This window comes from Hypanus sabinus, chromosome 7 (genome assembly GCF_030144855.1).
Source record: "Hypanus sabinus isolate sHypSab1 chromosome 7, sHypSab1.hap1, whole genome shotgun sequence".
Classification (NCBI taxonomy): Eukaryota; Metazoa; Chordata; class Chondrichthyes; order Myliobatiformes; family Dasyatidae; genus Hypanus; species Hypanus sabinus.
The window spans coordinates 105,448,225-105,466,708 of NC_082712.1; the positions used below are offsets into that span (position 1 = coordinate 105,448,225).

At 42.5% G+C, this 18,484-nt stretch overlaps 1 protein-coding gene across 1 annotated transcript in view; it reads right to left on the bottom strand.

The window, feature by feature from the left end:
- Positions 1 to 258: 258 nt before the first annotated feature.
- The window catches only part of LOC132397523 (mucin-2-like), a 232,308-nt gene continuing 214,082 nt past the window's right edge, over positions 259 to 18,484 (bottom strand). Inside the window, exon 38 of the mRNA XM_059976354.1 lies at positions 259 to 414. Within this exon, the coding sequence (XP_059832337.1) occupies positions 259 to 414 (156 nt within the window). The remainder of the gene's footprint in view (positions 415 to 18,484) is intronic.

The window sequence follows — 18,484 nt, forward strand, 5'->3', positions numbered from 1 at the left end:
TTCCCCTGACTATTGAGTCCCCTATCACTACCACTCCCCTCTTCTCCCTCTTTCCCTTCTGCATCATGAACGTATATTCAGTGCCAGAATCATGGTAACTTCAAAGGTCAGCCCCTACAGCAGGAGCCAAAATGGTGTAATTATTGACGGGATTGGCCACAGGGGTGCTCTGTGCTAACTGCTTATTCACATTTCCGTTTCTTCTCCTGACAATCACCCAGCTACTTGCCTCCTGCAACTTAAGGGTGACTACTTTTCTCAAACTCTGATTATCTTCTCACTTTGCCGTACAAGCTGAAAGTCATCCAGCTGCTGCTCCAGATCCCCAATATGGTCTTCAACGAGCTTCAGCCTGATGTACTTCACACAGATGTAGTTCCCTGGGTGACTCTGGGTCTGCCAGGACTCCAACATCTGGCATGAAGAGCACACTACAGCCATTTACTACACTAGGTATGGTAAGAGAAAACAAAAATGGAACCTTAACAGAAACTTACCTAGAGCCAACACCTCTTCCGAGCTGAAGTCTCCTTTGAGCCAAAGCCTGACCCACTCTCCTACCCTCACCACTGGTCTGCTCCCTACAAAGGCTGTCCCACTTGTCCCTTCTGTATTTTTAAACAAACATCGCCAAACTGCAAGAAACCTCGTCGCTGTGGCCTGCTTCTGCCACTGATTGGGCCATCGGAATTTCATATCTATCCTTGTATCCTGACATTCCTGTCATAATGCCCAACTGAGAATAGAGGCATCAAGTGATAAGCTCTAAATTTCTCAATTGTTCAAACAAATCCTTCAAAGGGTTCATCAGATCACTGTTGGAACACATTAACAAATTATGTGTTATCTCCTTACCCTTCAAATAATTATGCAATTCGAAATCTTAAGGCGAAGGTAAAACACAACCAAAATAAATTAAATGTCTATACTCATCATCATAGGAAGTGTCAAGTGTTGCTCATCATCATAGACCTATGCAGAATAGAAACAGGTTCTTAAGCCATCTCATCTACATCTGATCCAATTTGTCTGCAAACCCCTTCCAACCTTTCCCACCCATACATCCTTCCAAATGTGTTAAAACTGTAACGTCCCACTTCTATCACTTCTAATGAATTTCTCCAACATACCCACCACCTCTGTGTGGAAATAATACCTCCCAGGATATTCTCTCTCACCTTCAACTTATATCCCCTAGCTTTAGTCTACAGTTGCGCTTCTCTTATTAAATATAAAGAAAGTAAAAATGTGTTTTTACATTTATTTTGCATAACATTTGGAATGAAATTCACTGTTTCAGCTTATTTTCATAAAAAGCAAAACAACTTTTGTAGATTAAATTTAACCCAGGCAACCATTCAATTTAAAATCACATAATTCTAAAGTTTAAAAGAGCAGTGCAAATTATTTCCTATGCTCTGTTGCTCCAGTGACATTTCATCAAGTTCAACAGAATTTTTGTGATTCAAAATAGAAGGTTCAATATTATTAGATATTCTTTGTCAGTGACATGAGAGTTCTGGATGCAAACTGAGAGCTTACAATTCTGAGATAAGCAATTCTCAGATAATTTAAATTTTGCATGTGAAGATTGTAATTGCCATCCAATGCAAATGCAATAGCCAAGAGCTAGTCAGTCATGCATTTTGAGGAGCAAGCTCTTCATTGGTCAGGGTCGACCATGGATGTAATATTCTAGCTGTACACAAGCCAGTATGCAAACCTGGGCAGTACGATATGGAGAGCAAGCCATTGCCCATGCAACAGTCTATCCCTCTACACACAGCTGATCAATCCAAAGAAATGGCAGATACCGATAGAGTTTGGCACCAGTGGAGTTGCAGCAGTTGCCTGTCAACAGAAGACAGTCTGAAAAACTCCAGCTCCAGATTCTTCCCTCAGGCTACAAGGCAGCAGAGGTTTGAGATCACTAACAAGAGAAAATCTGTAGATACTTGAAATCCAAGCAACACACACAAAATGTTCGAGGAAATCTGCAGACCAGGCAGCATCTGTGGAAAAGGGTACAGTTGATGTTTTGGGATGAGACCCTACAGCAGGACTGAAGATCTACATCGGGTCTCACTCTAACTTGTAAAAACACCATCCCCATCCTGTCTCTCAATTCGTGCCTCCACTGCATCTGCTCTCAGGATGAGGCTTTTCATTCTCGAATGAAGCAGGTATTCTCCTTTCTCAAGGAAAGGGGCTTCCCTTTCTCCACCATCAATGCTTCCTTCAACCACATCTCTTTCATTTCACGCACGTCTGCTCTCACCTCGTCCTCCCACCACCCTACCAGGGATAGGGTTCCTCTTATCAAAGTTTGGCAGGCTGCTTTGCTGAGCTCTTATGCTCCATTCACCAGAAGAAGCAGGATCTCCCGGTGGCCACCCATTTTAATTCCACTTCCCATTCCTATTCTGATATGTCAATACATGCCCTCCTCTACTTTTGTGAAGAGGCCACACTCAGGTTGTAGGAATAACACCTTATATTTTGTCTGGCTCCAACCTGATAGCATGAACATCAATTTCTCAAACTTCTGGTAATGGAATTCACCCCCCCCCCCACTCAACTTCACCATTGCCTTTTCCCTCTCTCACCTCATATCCTTATCTGTCCATCACCTCCCTCTGGTGCTCCTCCAACTTTTTCTTTTTTCCATGTCCTTCTGTCCTCTCCTATTAGATTCCACCCCTTCTCCATCCTTGTATCTCTTTCACCAATCAACTTTCCAGCTCTCTACTTCAACCTCCCTCCCAGTTTCATCTATCAGCTTGTGTTTCTCCCTTCCCTCACCCCACCTTTTAAATCTACCTCTCATTTTTTTCTCCAGTACTGCTGAAACATTGACTGTTTACTCCTTTCCATAGATGATGCCTGGCCTGCTGAGTTACTCCAGCACATTGTGTATGTTGCAGATTTGAGATCATGAGCTGCCAACCATCCTGTGAAGCCCCATCTCTCTGGAGCGACTGGCTTTCAAGCACCAGTAACCTGCCTTATCAGTAGAAATGGCTCTGCTGGGCTTAGTAACTAAACCACATGTGAAGGGCAGGAGCTGAGCTGGACTTGCTTATCAGAGGCTATTTGAGACTCATATCATTGGGAGCATTTAATAGGTTGTGGGAGCTCAGCCCCACTACCATCACCCACCACCCACCACCATGCCCACCTCCAAGCTATGACAACCTTAAGAAACCACGTACATTTTTAATTGATGCAAAATTGAAATACAAAATTGTCCCCTTCAATCAATCAATGGTAGAGAAAGGAAGTAGCACAGAAGTATATTTGTAAAACACAATGTTTTCCTTTGTTAGAGATTTACATTTAATACTAAGAGGCTAAGGGAGTCCTGGCAGAAGCTTATAAGATTAACAAAGGCAAAGATAGACAACTTGTATCTTTTTCCCAAATTTGAAATGTCTAATGCTAATGAGTATGCATTAAGGTCATGGGGGCAAGTTGAAATGAGATTTATCTTTACACAGAGTGGTAGAAGCCTGCCAGGGTGATAGAGGTAAATACGATAGAAATGTTTAACAAGTTCTTAGACACACGGATATGTGGTGAATGGAGAGATATGGATATTGTTCAGGCAGAAAGATTTGTTTAGTTAGCCATTTATTAGTTTAATTAGTCTGGCAGATCCTGGGCCGAAGGTCATATTCCTGTGTTAATACTGTTCTATGTTTTAAATTTTAAGAAATCATTCTAAAATTTGGTACTTCAAATTCTTCCTTTAATCTCAGATGTATGTTCTGTCGTTATGTTGCCTTTTATCGAATATTTAAAATATTTTTAGTGTTTTTCACATCATGGGTTGATAATTTCTTGATGTGATTGGCTGCTGAGAGAGTTGGGTGGTATCATTAACTTAATGATAATGACTTAAATGCCACTGGCAGCAACTCACACTGCAGAGTCATAGAGAAATACAGCACAGAAACAGGCTCTTTGGTGCATCTAGTCTGTACCAAACCGTTTAAAATGCCTAGTCACATCGAACTGCACTGGGACCTTAGTCCTTCATGTGTTGGTATATTTAAGTAGGAAGTTATTTGTTTCCTGAATGGTCAGGTCACCAAAGGATATGGCAAGAAGGCAGGTGTATGGGGTTGAGTGGAATCCGGAATCAGCCATGATAGAATGGTGGAGCAGACTCGATGGGCTGAATGGCCTAATTCTGCTCCTATGTTTATGGTCTTATAGCACTACCATCAATGTACTATCAAAAGTTTGCTTTAATGTTAAAATAGAGCTCACAAGCACCACTTGTGCTGGCAGCTCATTCCACATTCTCACAATCCTCTGAGGTTTCCCTCATGTTCCCCTTAAACTTTTCGTCTTTCACCCTTAACCTATGACCTGTGGTTGTAGTCCCACCCAACATCAGTGGAAAAATCCAGCTTGTATTTACCCCATCTGTATCCATCATAATTTTGTAAACCTCTATCAAATTTCCTCTCAGTCTTTCATCTTCCAAAGAAAGAAGTCATGTATGGGGAGGACACGGTGGAGGTGCAAGCTGTATGGGGGGGGGGGAGGTTGCACATATGGGTAAAGGTTGTGGAAGGTGGGAGATTTGAGAACGAGTGAGATTATATGCCATGGGGGGCTGCAGTGTTGTGGGGAGGTTTTAGAAAGGAGAATGGAGTCTGTATGGAGAACATAGAACATAGAATAGTATAGCACATTACAGGCCCTTCGGCCCACAATGTTGTGTTGACCCTCAAACCCTGCCTCTCATATAACCCCCTACCTTAAGTTCCTCCATATACCTGTCTAGTAGTCTCTTAAACTTCACTAGTGTATCTGCCTCCACCACTGACTCAGGCAATGCATTCCACGCACCAACCACTCCCTGAGTAAAAAACCTTCCTCTAATGTCCCCTTTGAACTTCCGTCCCCTTACCTTAAAACCATGTCCTCTTGTACTGAACAGTGGTGCCCTGGGGAAGAGGCGCTGGCTATCCATTCTATCTATTCCTCTTAATATCTTGTACACCTCTATCATGTCTCCTCTCATCCTCCTTCTCTCCAAAGAGTAAAGCCCTAGCTCCCTTAATCTCTGATCATAATGCATACTCTCTAAACCAGGCAGCATTCTGGTAAATTTCCTCTGTACCCTTTCCAATGCTTCTATATCCTTACTATAGTGAGGTGACCAGAACTGGATACAGTGCTCCAAGTGTGGCCTAGCTAGAGTTTTATAGAGCTGCATCATTACATCGCGTCTCTTAAACTCTATCCCTCGACTTATGAAAGCTAACACCCCATAAGCTTTCTTAACTACCCTATCTACTTGTGAGGCAATTTTCAGGGATCTGTGGACATTTACCCCCAGATCCCTCTGCTCCTCCACACTACCAAGTATCCTGCCATTTACTTTGTACTCTGCCTTGGAGTTTATCCTTCCAAAGTGTACCACCTCACACTTCTCTGGGTTGAATTCCATCTGCCACTTCTCAGCCCACTTCTGCATCCTATCAATGTCTCTCTGCAATCTTCGACAATCCTCTACACTATCTACCAACACCACTAACCTTTGTGTAGAACCGTTGGGAAAGCTGGGGATGATGAAGGTGGAGGTGTTGTGTAAAAGAAAGGGAATGTTTGTGAGGGAGATGAGGAAGGTGTGCGAGGTGTTGGGGATGCATGGTGAGAGGGGAAGTGAGAAGGATGGCAGAGTTAGGAAGACATGGACAGTGGATTGGAAGCAGTATGGAATAGACAAAAATGGGGAGTGTAAAGGGGTTACCAGGGACGTGGCAGTGTCTCAGAGAGACAGAAGTAAAGTGGGACATGTGAGGGTGAGTTTGTGAAAGCTGGGGAAAAGTGTGTAAGTGGTCAGAAGGGAATAGATGGAGTGGCAAGGAGAAAAATGGAAATGGAAACAATAATCATGAAATGTCATGACTGTCCAATGTTGCATCATGTCTGCAGTACTTCTGACTTAAGTTAAATTTAATGATTCACCCAAACTCTCTGGCTTTTCTCAGCCAGATGGTGAACAAGGTGCTGAAGATGCTTTAGGAGTGTCGACAGCTCTGACACAATCTAGTGTTGACAGAAAGTCCAAACGTCATGCAGTGTTAACTAGATGATAGAGTACAAGTTAAAAAACTAGATGCAGGTCCAACAACTCACAAATCAGCAGTGCACACATTGCAGGCTGTACCTTCTGAACTTTTGAATGTTCTCCAGTTCTGAGAAGATGGAAACCTGTACGTCACCAATGCAGAACAAGTATTGTGAATGATTTGAGGGGGAACTGAAGGCCTGGATATAACTGCTTTCAGATATGGCCGAAGTGCGGAGTGAGAGACACTGAAGCTGGTCAGTAGTTCACAGACTTTAATGCAAACACAGTTAGACGGAAAAGGAAACAATAAACGCTAGACCAAAAAGGCCTAAAACTCTCAAATAGAAAACAAAACCAACACTGCTGCTGAAAAGAATAATTAAATATAAAACAAATACTGCTAGTCTTCAGAGTCATTTGACTCGACCGTCCAATTTCTCAGGCAAGGCGGAATGCAAGCAGGCAGTGAAGCATTGCTGTGCTTTGTTCAAGTCTTGACAAGCACTACGACAAAAAGAATAGAGTTAAATACCATCACAATGAAATAATAATTAGCTGACACGTGTATATTCACGATCTGCTGCACTGCCAAATCTGTGGTTGTGACACTGGATCAGGTTCAGGACAGGCCATGCAGGAGACCATTGAGAGTGGTTGAGGTGGCAGGGGATGGTATCTGGGATTCAGGGACAGTCAGCATCTGAATGAGTGTTGGGGAAGCTCAGAAGTTTGAACAGTCTGTTTTCCCACCCCTTGTGTTTCAGAACCAATGGTGATAAAACACTGGACCCCTTCTGGGCCCCCAAAACTGAGCACAGCTCTCCATTGAAAGGTTACGGAGTATTAGCTTTCATAAGTTGAGGGATAGAATTTAAGAGTCACAAGATAATAATTGGCTCTATAAAACTTCGCGGCCAGAAGTCAGTGCCTTGCTCAAGTACACTAATCTTTTGCAAAATTCTGCAGCTGCATGTCAGTATCACTCACTCAGAGGACTTTCCTAATTCAAAACAACATATCAATGTAAAGGCACACTTTGCACTTACAATGAGTGTTAAGGTGGTGCAAGCCCTGAGGAACGTTTACACCTGAACATGATGAATGCTATAAGTATACAGTCTACAACTACTCTTGTCGGTACATGGTCTACATGTTCTCTATCAGTACACAGTTTTCATGTTCTCCACGGATACACAGTCTGCATGTTCTCTATCAGTACACAGTCTGCATGGTCCCTGTCAGTACGTATTCTGCATGTTCCATATCGGTACATAGTCTGTGTGTTCTCTATTGGTATACAGTCTGCATTTTCTCCATTGGTATATAGTCTGCGCCTTCTCCATTGGTACACAGTATACATATTCTCTATTGATACATAGCCTGCATGTTCCATTTTGTTACTCAGTCAGCATATTCTCGACTGATGCACAGTTGCATGTTCTTTATCAGTACAGAGTCTGCATGTTCTCTATTGGTACACAGTCTACATGGTCAATATCGGTGCGCTATCAGCATGTTCTCTATCAGTACACAGTCTGCAACGTATTCTGCATTTTCTCTATTGGTACTCAGTCTCCATGTTATCTATCGGTACACATTCTGCATGATTTGTATCAGTTCCCAGTCTGCATGGTCTCCATCAGTGGATGGTCTACATGATGACTGTCAGTACACAGTCTGCATATTCTCTATCAGACGACAGTATGCAGGTTCTCTATCGGAACACAGTCTGCATGTTCAGTATTGGTACGCATTCTCCACGTTCTCTATTAGACGCAGTCTGCATGTTCACTTTTGATAAAGTCTACATGTTCTCTGTCATTACACAGTCTACATGCTCTCTATCAGTACACAGTCAACCTGTCATCTATTGGTACACAGTCTGCATGTTCTCAATCGGTACACAGTCAGCATGTTCTCTTTTGATACACAGTCTACATGTTTACTGTCAGTACCCAGTGTGCATGTTCTCCATCGGTACACAATCTACATGTTCTCTATCAGTACACAATCTCAAGTTCTCTTTCATTCCACAGTCTACCTGTTCTCAATCTCAACACAGTCTGCATGTTCTGTATTGGTATAGAGTCTGCATGTTCTCTATTGGTACATTTTTGCATGTTTTGCTATGTTTTGCTATAGCATTGTAATGTTTTGCATTACAGAGTCTGCATGTTTTGTATGAGTGCACAATTTACATACTCTGTATCAGCACACAGTCTGCATGTTCTCTGTTGGTACCCAGTCTCCATTTTTTGTATCAGTACACATTCTGCATGTTCTCTATCGATACACATTCTGCATGGTCTCTATCAGTACACAGTCTGCATGTTCTCTTTTGATCCACAGTCTATATGTTCTCTGTCAGACACAGTCTGAATGTTCTCTATTGGAAACACTCTGCATGTTCTCTATCGGTACACAGTGTGCATGATCTCTATCTGTACAGAGTCTGCATGTTCCTTATCAGTACACAGTCTACAAGTTCTCTATCAGTACACAGTCTGCATGTTCTCTATGAGTACACATTCTGCATGTTCTCAATCGGTACACAGTCTGCATGCTCTCTGTACATATTCTGCATGTTTTCTATTGGTAAACAGTCTGCATGTTCTCTATCTGTGCACAGCCTACATGTTCTCTATCGGTACACAGACTGCATGTTCGGTATTGGTACGCAGTCTCCATATTCTTTATTAGACACAGTCTACATGTTCACTATCGGTGTACAGTCTGCATGTTCTCTATCAGTACTCATTCTACATGTTCTCTATCAGTACATAGTTTCCATATTCAACATCAGTCCACAGTCTGCATGATCTCTTTTGATACACAGTCTGCATGTTCTCCATCGGTACACAGTCTGCATGTTCCTTATCAGTACACAGAATGCATTTTCTCTATTGGTACCCAGTCTCCATGTTTTGTATCGGTACACATTTTGCATATTTTGTATCAGTACACGGACTGCATGGTCTCTATCAGTAGACCATCTGCATGATCTCTGTCGGTACACAATCTGCATGTTCTGTATCGGTACACAGTCTGCATGTTCTCTTTTGATACACAGTCTACATGTTCACTGTCAGTACCCAGTCTGCATGTTCTCCATCAGTACACAATCTACATGTTCTCTAGCGGTACACAATCGCAAGTACTCTTTCGTACCACAGTCTACCTGTTCTCAATCTCAACACAGTCTGCATATTCTGCATCGGTATAGAGCCTGCATGTTCTGTATCGGTACACAGTCTGCATGTTCTCCATCGATACACAATCTACATGTTCTCTATCAGTACAAAATCTCAAGTTCTGTTTCGTTACACAGTCTACTTATTCTCTATCGGTACACAATCTCCAGTTCTCATTTGTTCCATGGTCTACCTATTCTCAATCTCAACAAAACCTGCATGTTCTGCATCGGTACACAGTCTGCATGTTCTTTATCAGTACACAGTCTGCATGTTCTCTTTTGATACACAGTCTACATGTTTACTGTCAGTACCCAGTCTGCATGTTCTCCATCGGTACACAATCTACATGTTCTCTATCGGTACACAATCTACATGTTCTCTATCGGTACACAATCGCAAGTTCTGTTTCATTCCACAATCTACATGTTCTCTATCGGTACACAATCGCAAGTTCTGTTTCATTCCACAATCTACATGTTCTCTATCGGTACACAATCTCAAGTTCTCTTTCGTTCCACAGTCTACCCTGTTCACAATCTCAACACAGTCTGCATGTTCTGTCTTGATATAGAACCTGCATGTTGTTCTTTATCGGTACACATTCTTCATGTTTTGTATCAGTACATGGTCTGTGTGGCATCTATTGGAGACACTCTGCATTTTCTCTATCGGCACTCAGTCTGCATGATCTCTACCTGTACAGAGCATGCATGTTCTCCATTGGTATACAATCTACACGTTCTCTATCGGTACACAGTCTGCATGTTCTCTATCATTACCGAGTCTGCATGTTCCTTATCGGTACACAGAATGCATGTTCTGTATTTGTCCACAGCCTCCATGTTTTGTATCAGTACACATTCTACATGTATTGTATCAGTACACGGTCTGCATGGTCTATATTGGAGACACTCTGCATTTTCTCTTTCGGTAGTCAGTCTGCATGATCTGTACCTGTACAGAGTCTGCATGTTCTTTATTGGAGACTCTCTGCATTTTCTCTATCGGTACACAGTCTGCATGATCTCTACCCGTACAGAGTATGCATGTACTCCATTGGTATACAATCTACATGTTCTCTATCAGTACACAATCACAAGTTCTCTTTCGTTCCACGGTCTACCTGTTCACAATCTCAACACAGTCTGCATGTTCTGTCTTGATATAGAGCCTGCATGTTGTTCTGTATCGGTACACATTCTACATGTATTGTATCAGTACACGGTCTGCATGGTATCTATTGGAGACACTCTGCATTTTCTCTATCAGTACTCAGTCTGCATGATCTCTACCTGTACAGAGTCTGCATGTTCTCCATCAGTGCACAATCTACATGTTCTCTATCGGTACACAATCGCAAGTTCTCTTTCGTTCCACGGTCTACCTGTTCACAATCTCAACACAGTCTGCATGTTCTGTATCGGTACACAGTCTCTATGTTCTCTATTGTTACAGCGTCTGCATGTTCCTTATCGGTACACAGAATGCATGTTCTGTATTGGCACACAGCCACCATGTTTTGTATCGGTACACATTCTTCATGTTTTGTATCAGTACATGGTCTGCGTGGCATCTATTGGAGACACTCTACATTTTCTCTATCGGCACTCAGTCTGCATGATCTCTACCTGTACAGAGCATGCATGTTCTCCATTGGTGTACAATCTACATGTTCTCTATCGGTACACAATCGCAAGTTCTCTTTCATTCCACGGTCTACCTGTTCACAATCTCAACACAGTCTGCATGTTCTGTCTTGATATAGAACCTGCATGTTCTGTATCGCTACACAGTCTGCATGTTCTCTATCATTACCAAGTCTGCATGTTCCTTATCAGTATACAGAGTGCATGTTCTCTATTGTTACACAGACTGCATGTTCTCTATCGTTACCGAGTCTGCATGTTCCTTATCAGTACACAGAATGCATGTTCTGTATTTGTCCACAGCCTCCATGTTTTGTATCGGTACACATTCTTCACGTTTTGTATCAGTATACGGTTGGCATGGCCTTTATTGGCGACACTCTGCATTATCTCTATCGGTAGTCAGTCTGCACGATCTGTTCCTGTACAGAGTCTGCATGTTCTTTATTGGAAACTCTCTGCATTTTCTCTATCGGTACACAGTCTGCATGATCTCTACCAGTACAGAGTCTGCATGTTCCTTTTCGGTGCACAGAGTGCATGTTCTCTATTGGTACACAGCCTCCATGTTTTGTATGAGTGCACAATCTACATGTTCTGTATCGATGCACAGACCACATGTTCTCCGTTGGAGAGAGTCTGCAGGTACTCTATCAGAACATGGTCTGCATGGTCTCTGTAGGTAACCAGTCTCCATTTTTTGTATCGGTACACATTCTGTATGTTCTCTATCGGTACACATTTTGCATGTTCTCAATTGGTACACAGTCTCTATGTTCTCTATCGTTACAGAGTCTGCATGTTCCTTATCGGTACACAGAGTGCATGTTCTCTATTGGTACAATGACTGAATGTTTTGTATGAGAACACAATCTACATGTTCTGTATCGGTGCACAGATTGCATGTTCTCTGTTTGACAGAGTCTGCAAGTACTTCTCTGTTGGTACCCGGTCTCCATTTTTTGTATCGGTACACATTTTGCATGTTCTCTATCGGTACACAGACTGCACTTTCTCTATCGGTACACATTTTGCATGTTCTCTATTGGTACAGAGACTGCATGTTCTCTATCGATACCGAGTCTGCATGTTCCTTATCGGTACACAGAATGCATGTTCTGTATTTGTCCACAGCCTCCATGTTTTATATCAGTACACGGTCTGCATGGCATCTATTGGAGACACTCTGCATTTTCTCTATTGGTACTCAGTCTGCATGTTCTCTACCTGTACAGAGTCTTCATGTTCTCCATCAGTGCACAACCTACATGTTCTCTATCGGAACACAATCGCAAGTTCTCTTTCGTCCCATGGTCTACCTGTTCACAATCTCAACACAGTCTGCATGTTCTGTCTTGATATAGAGCCTGCATGTTCTTTATCGCTACACAGTCTGCATGTTCTCTATTGGGAACACTCTGCATATTCTCTATTGGTACACAGTCTGCATGTTCTTTATCATTACCGAGTCTGCATGTTCCTTATCGGTATACAGAGTGCATGTTCTCTATTGTTACACAGACTGCATGTTCTCTATCGTTACCGAGTCTGCATGTTCCTTATCAGTACACAGAATGCATGTTCTGTATTTGTCCACAGCCTCCATGTTTTATATCAGTACACGGTCTGCATGGCATCTATTGGAGACACTCTGCATTTTCTCTATTGGTACTCAGTCTGCATGTTCTCTACCTGTACAGAGTCTTCATGTTCTCCATCAGTGCACAACCTACATGTTCTCTATCGGAACACAATCGCAAGTTCTCTTTCGTCCCATGGTCTACCTGTTCACAATCTCAACACAGTCTGCATGTTCTGTCTTGATATAGAGCCTGCATGTTCTTTATCGCTACACAGTCTGCATGTTCTCTATTGGGAACACTCTGCATATTCTCTATTGGTACACAGTCTGCATGTTCTTTATCATTACCGAGTCTGCATGTTCCTTATCGGTATACAGAGTGCATGTTCTCTATTGTTACACAGACTGCATGTTCTCTATCGTTACCGAGTCTGCATGTTCCTTATCAGTACACAGAATGCATGTTCTGTATTTGTCCACAGCCTCCATGTTTTATATCAGTACACGGTCTGCATGGCATCTATTGGAGACACTCTGCATTTTCTCTATTGGTACTCAGTCTGCATGTTCTCTACCTGTACAGAGTCTTCATGTTCTCCATCAGTGCACAACCTACATGTTCTCTATCGGAACACAATCGCAAGTTCTCTTTCGTCCCATGGTCTACCTGTTCACAATCTCAACACAGTCTGCATGTTCTGTCTTGATATAGAGCCTGCATGTTCTTTATCGCTACACAGTCTGCATGTTCTCTATTGGGAACACTCTGCATATTCTCTATTGGTACACAGTCTGCATGTTCTTTATCATTACCGAGTCTGCATGTTCCTTATCGGTATACAGAGTGCATGTTCTCTATTGTTACACAGACTGCATGTTCTCTATCGTTACCGAGTCTGCATGTTCCTTATCAGTACACAGAATGCATGTTCTGTATTTGTCCACAGCCTCCATGTTTTGTATCGGTACACATTCTTCATGTTTTGTATCAGTATACGGTTGGCATGGCCTCTATTGGTGGCACTCTGCATTTTCTCTATCGGTAGTCAGTCTGCATGATCTCTACCAGTACAGAGTCTGCATGTTCCTTTTCGGTGCACAGAGTGCATGTTCTCTATTGGTACACAGCCTCCATGTTTTGTATGTGTGCACAATCTACATGTTCTGTATCGATGCACAGACCGCATGTTCTCCGTTGGAGAGAGTCTGCAGGTACTCTATCAGTACACGGTCTGCATGGTCTCTACAGGTAACCAGTCTCCATTTTCTGTATCGGTACACATTCTGTATGTTCTCTATCGGTACATGTTCTGCATGTTCTCCATCGGTACACAATCTACATGTTCTCTATCGGTACAAAGTCTGCATGATCTCTACCTGTACAGAGTCTGCATGTTCCTTATCAGTACACAGAGCGCATGTTCTCTATTGGTACACAGCCTCCATTTTTTGTATCAGTACACGTTCTGCGTGTTCTCTATCGATACACATTCTGCATGTTCACCAACTGTAACTAGCTTACCTGTTCTCTATCGGTACTCTAACTCAAGTTCGGTTTCTTTCCACTGTCTACTTGTTCTCTGTTGGTTCAATCTCAAGTTCTCTTTCATTCCACGGTTTACCTGTTCTTGATCTCAACACAGTCTACATGTTTGGCATCGGTATAGAGACTGCATGTTCTGTATCGGTACACAGTCTCGATGTTCTCTATCATTACAGAGTCTGCATGTTCCTTATCGGTACACAGAGTGCATGTTCTCTATTGGTGCACTACTGAATGTTTTGTATGAGTGCACAATCTACATGTTCTGTATCGGTGCACAGAATGCATGTTCTCTGTTGGACAGAGTCTGCAAGTACTCTATCGGTACACAGTCTGCTTGTTCTCTGTTGGTACCCAGTCACCATTTTTTGTATCGGTACACATTTTGCACGTTCTCTATTGGTACACAGTCTCTATGTTCACTATCGTTACCGAGTCTGCATGTTCCTTATCAGTACACAGAATGCATGTTCTGTATTTGTCCACAGCCTCCATGTTTTGTATCGGTACACATTCTACATGTATTGTATCAGTACACGGTCTGCATGGTCTATATTGCAGACACTCTGCATTTTCTCTTTCGGTAGTCAGTCTGCGTGATCTGTACCCGTACAGAGTCTGCATGTTCTTTATTGGAGACTCTATGCATTTTCTCTATCGGTACACAGTCTGCATGATCTCTACCAGTACAGAGTCTACATGTTCCTTTTCGGTACACAGAGTGCATGTTCTCTATTGGTACACAGCCTCCATGTTTTGTATGAGTGCACAATCTACATGTTCTGTATCGATGCACAGACCGCATGTTCTCCGTTGGAGAGAGTCTGCAGGTACTCTATCAGAACATGGTCTGCATGGTCTCTGTAGGTAACCAGTCTCCATTTTTTGTATCGGTACACATTCTGCATGTTCTCTATCGGTACACAATCTGCATGTTCTCTATCGGTACACAATCGCATGTTCGCTTTCGTTCCACAGTCTACCTTTTCTCAACCTCAACACAGTCTGCATGTTCTGTCTCGATATAGAGCCTGCATGTTCTGTATTGGTACACATTCTGCATGTTCTCTATTGGGAACACTCTGCATATTCTCTATTGGCACAGTGTCTGCACGTTCCTTATCAGTACACAGAGTGCATGTTCTCTGTTTGTATCCAGTCTCCATTTTTTGTATCGGTACACATTCTGCATGTTCTCTATTGGTACACAGCTCTATGTTCTCTATCGTTACCGAGTCTGCATGTTCCTTATCAGTACACAGAATGCATGTTCTGTATTGGCACACAGCCACCATGTTTTGTATCGGTACACATTCTTCATGTTTTGTATCAGTACATGGTCTGCGTGGCATCTATTGGAGACACTCTACATTTTCTCTATCGGCACTCAGTCTGCATGATCTCTACCTGTACAGAGCATGCATGTTCTCCATTGGTGTACAATCTACATGTTCTCTATCGGTACACAATCGCAAGTTCTCTTTCATTCCACGGTCTACCTGTTCACAATCTCAACACAGTCTGCATGTTCTGTCTTGATATAGAGCCTGCATGTTCTGTATCGCTACACAGTCTGCATGTTCTCTATCATTACCAAGTCTGCATGTTCCTTATCAGTATACAGAGTGCATGTTCTCTATTGTTACACAGTCTGCATGTTCTCCATCGGTACACAGTCTGCATGTTCCTTATCAGTACACAGAATGCATTTTCTCTATTGGTACCCAGTCTCCATGTTTTGTATCGGTACACATTTTGCATATTTTGTATCAGTACACGGACTGCATGGTCTCTATCAGTAGACCATCTGCATGATCTCTGTCGGTACACAATCTGCATGTTCTGTATCGGTACACAGTCTGCATGTTCTCTTTTGATACACAGTCTACATGTTCACTGTCAGTACCCAGTCTGCATGTTCTCCATCAGTACACAATCTACATGTTCTCTAGCGGTACACAATCGCAAGTACTCTTTCGTACCACAGTCTACCTGTTCTCAATCTCAACACAGTCTGCATATTCTGCATCGGTATAGAGCCTGCATGTTCTGTATCGGTACACAGTCTGCATGTTCTCCATCGATACACAATCTACATGTTCTCTATCAGTACAAAATCTCAAGTTCTGTTTCGTTACACAGTCTACTTATTCTCTATCGGTACACAATCTCCAGTTCTCATTTGTTCCATGGTCTACCTATTCTCAATCTCAACAAAACCTGCATGTTCTGCATCGGTACACAGTCTGCATGTTCTTTATCAGTACACAGTCTGCATGTTCTCTTTTGATACACAGTCTACATGTTTACTGTCAGTACCCAGTCTGCATGTTCTCCATCGGTACACAATCTACATGTTCTCTATCGGTACACAATCTACATGTTCTCTATCGGTACACAATCGCAAGTTCTGTTTCATTCCACAATCTACATGTTCTCTATCGGTACACAATCGCAAGTTCTGTTTCATTCCACAATCTACATGTTCTCTATCGGTACACAATCTCAAGTTCTCTTTCGTTCCACAGTCTACCCTGTTCACAATCTCAACACAGTCTGCATGTTCTGTCTTGATATAGAACCTGCATGTTGTTCTTTATCGGTACACATTCTTCATGTTTTGTATCAGTACATGGTCTGTGTGGCATCTATTGGAGACACTCTGCATTTTCTCTATCGGCACTCAGTCTGCATGATCTCTACCTGTACAGAGCATGCATGTTCTCCATTGGTATACAATCTACACGTTCTCTATCGGTACACAGTCTGCATGTTCTCTATCATTACCGAGTCTGCATGTTCCTTATCGGTACACAGAATGCATGTTCTGTATTTGTCCACAGCCTCCATGTTTTGTATCAGTACACATTCTACATGTATTGTATCAGTACACGGTCTGCATGGTCTATATTGGAGACACTCTGCATTTTCTCTTTCGGTAGTCAGTCTGCATGATCTGTACCTGTACAGAGTCTGCATGTTCTTTATTGGAGACTCTCTGCATTTTCTCTATCGGTACACAGTCTGCATGATCTCTACCCGTACAGAGTATGCATGTACTCCATTGGTATACAATCTACATGTTCTCTATCAGTACACAATCACAAGTTCTCTTTCGTTCCACGGTCTACCTGTTCACAATCTCAACACAGTCTGCATGTTCTGTCTTGATATAGAGCCTGCATGTTGTTCTGTATCGGTACACATTCTACATGTATTGTATCAGTACACGGTCTGCATGGTATCTATTGGAGACACTCTGCATTTTCTCTATCAGTACTCAGTCTGCATGATCTCTACCTGTACAGAGTCTGCATGTTCTCCATCAGTGCACAATCTACATGTTCTCTATCGGTACACAATCGCAAGTTCTCTTTCGTTCCACGGTCTACCTGTTCACAATCTCAACACAGTCTGCATGTTCTGTATCGGTACACAGTCTCTATGTTCTCTATTGTTACAGCGTCTGCATGTTCCTTATCGGTACACAGAATGCATGTTCTGTATTGGCACACAGCCACCATGTTTTGTATCGGTACACATTCTTCATGTTTTGTATCAGTACATGGTCTGCGTGGCATCTATTGGAGACACTCTACATTTTCTCTATCGGCACTCAGTCTGCATGATCTCTACCTGTACAGAGCATGCATGTTCTCCATTGGTGTACAATCTACATGTTCTCTATCGGTACACAATCGCAAGTTCTCTTTCATTCCACGGTCTACCTGTTCACAATCTCAACACAGTCTGCATGTTCTGTCTTGATATAGAGCCTGCATGTTCTGTATCGCTACACAGTCTGCATGTTCTCTATCATTACCAAGTCTGCATGTTCCTTATCAGTATACAGAGTGCATGTTCTCTATTGTTACACAGACTGCATGTTCTCTATCGTTACCGAGTCTGCATGTTCCTTATCAGTACACAGAATGCATGTTCTGTATTTGTCCACAGCCTCCATGTTTTGTATCGGTACACATTCTTCACGTTTTGTATCAGTATACGGTTGGCATGGCCTTTATTGGCGACACTCTGCATTATCTCTATCGGTAGTCAGTCTGCACGATCTGTTCCTGTACAGAGTCTGCATGTTCTTTATTGGAAACTCTCTGCATTTTCTCTATCGGTACACAGTCTGCATGATCTCTACCAGTACAGAGTCTGCATGTTCCTTTTCGGTGCACAGAGTGCATGTTCTCTATTGGTACACAGCCTCCATGTTTTGTATGAGTGCACAATCTACATGTTCTGTATCGATGCACAGACCACATGTTCTCCGTTGGAGAGAGTCTGCAGGTACTCTATCAGAACATGGTCTGCATGGTCTCTGTAGGTAACCAGTCTCCATTTTTTGTATCGGTACACATTCTGTATGTTCTCTATCGGTACACATTTTGCATGTTCTCAATTGGTACACAGTCTCTA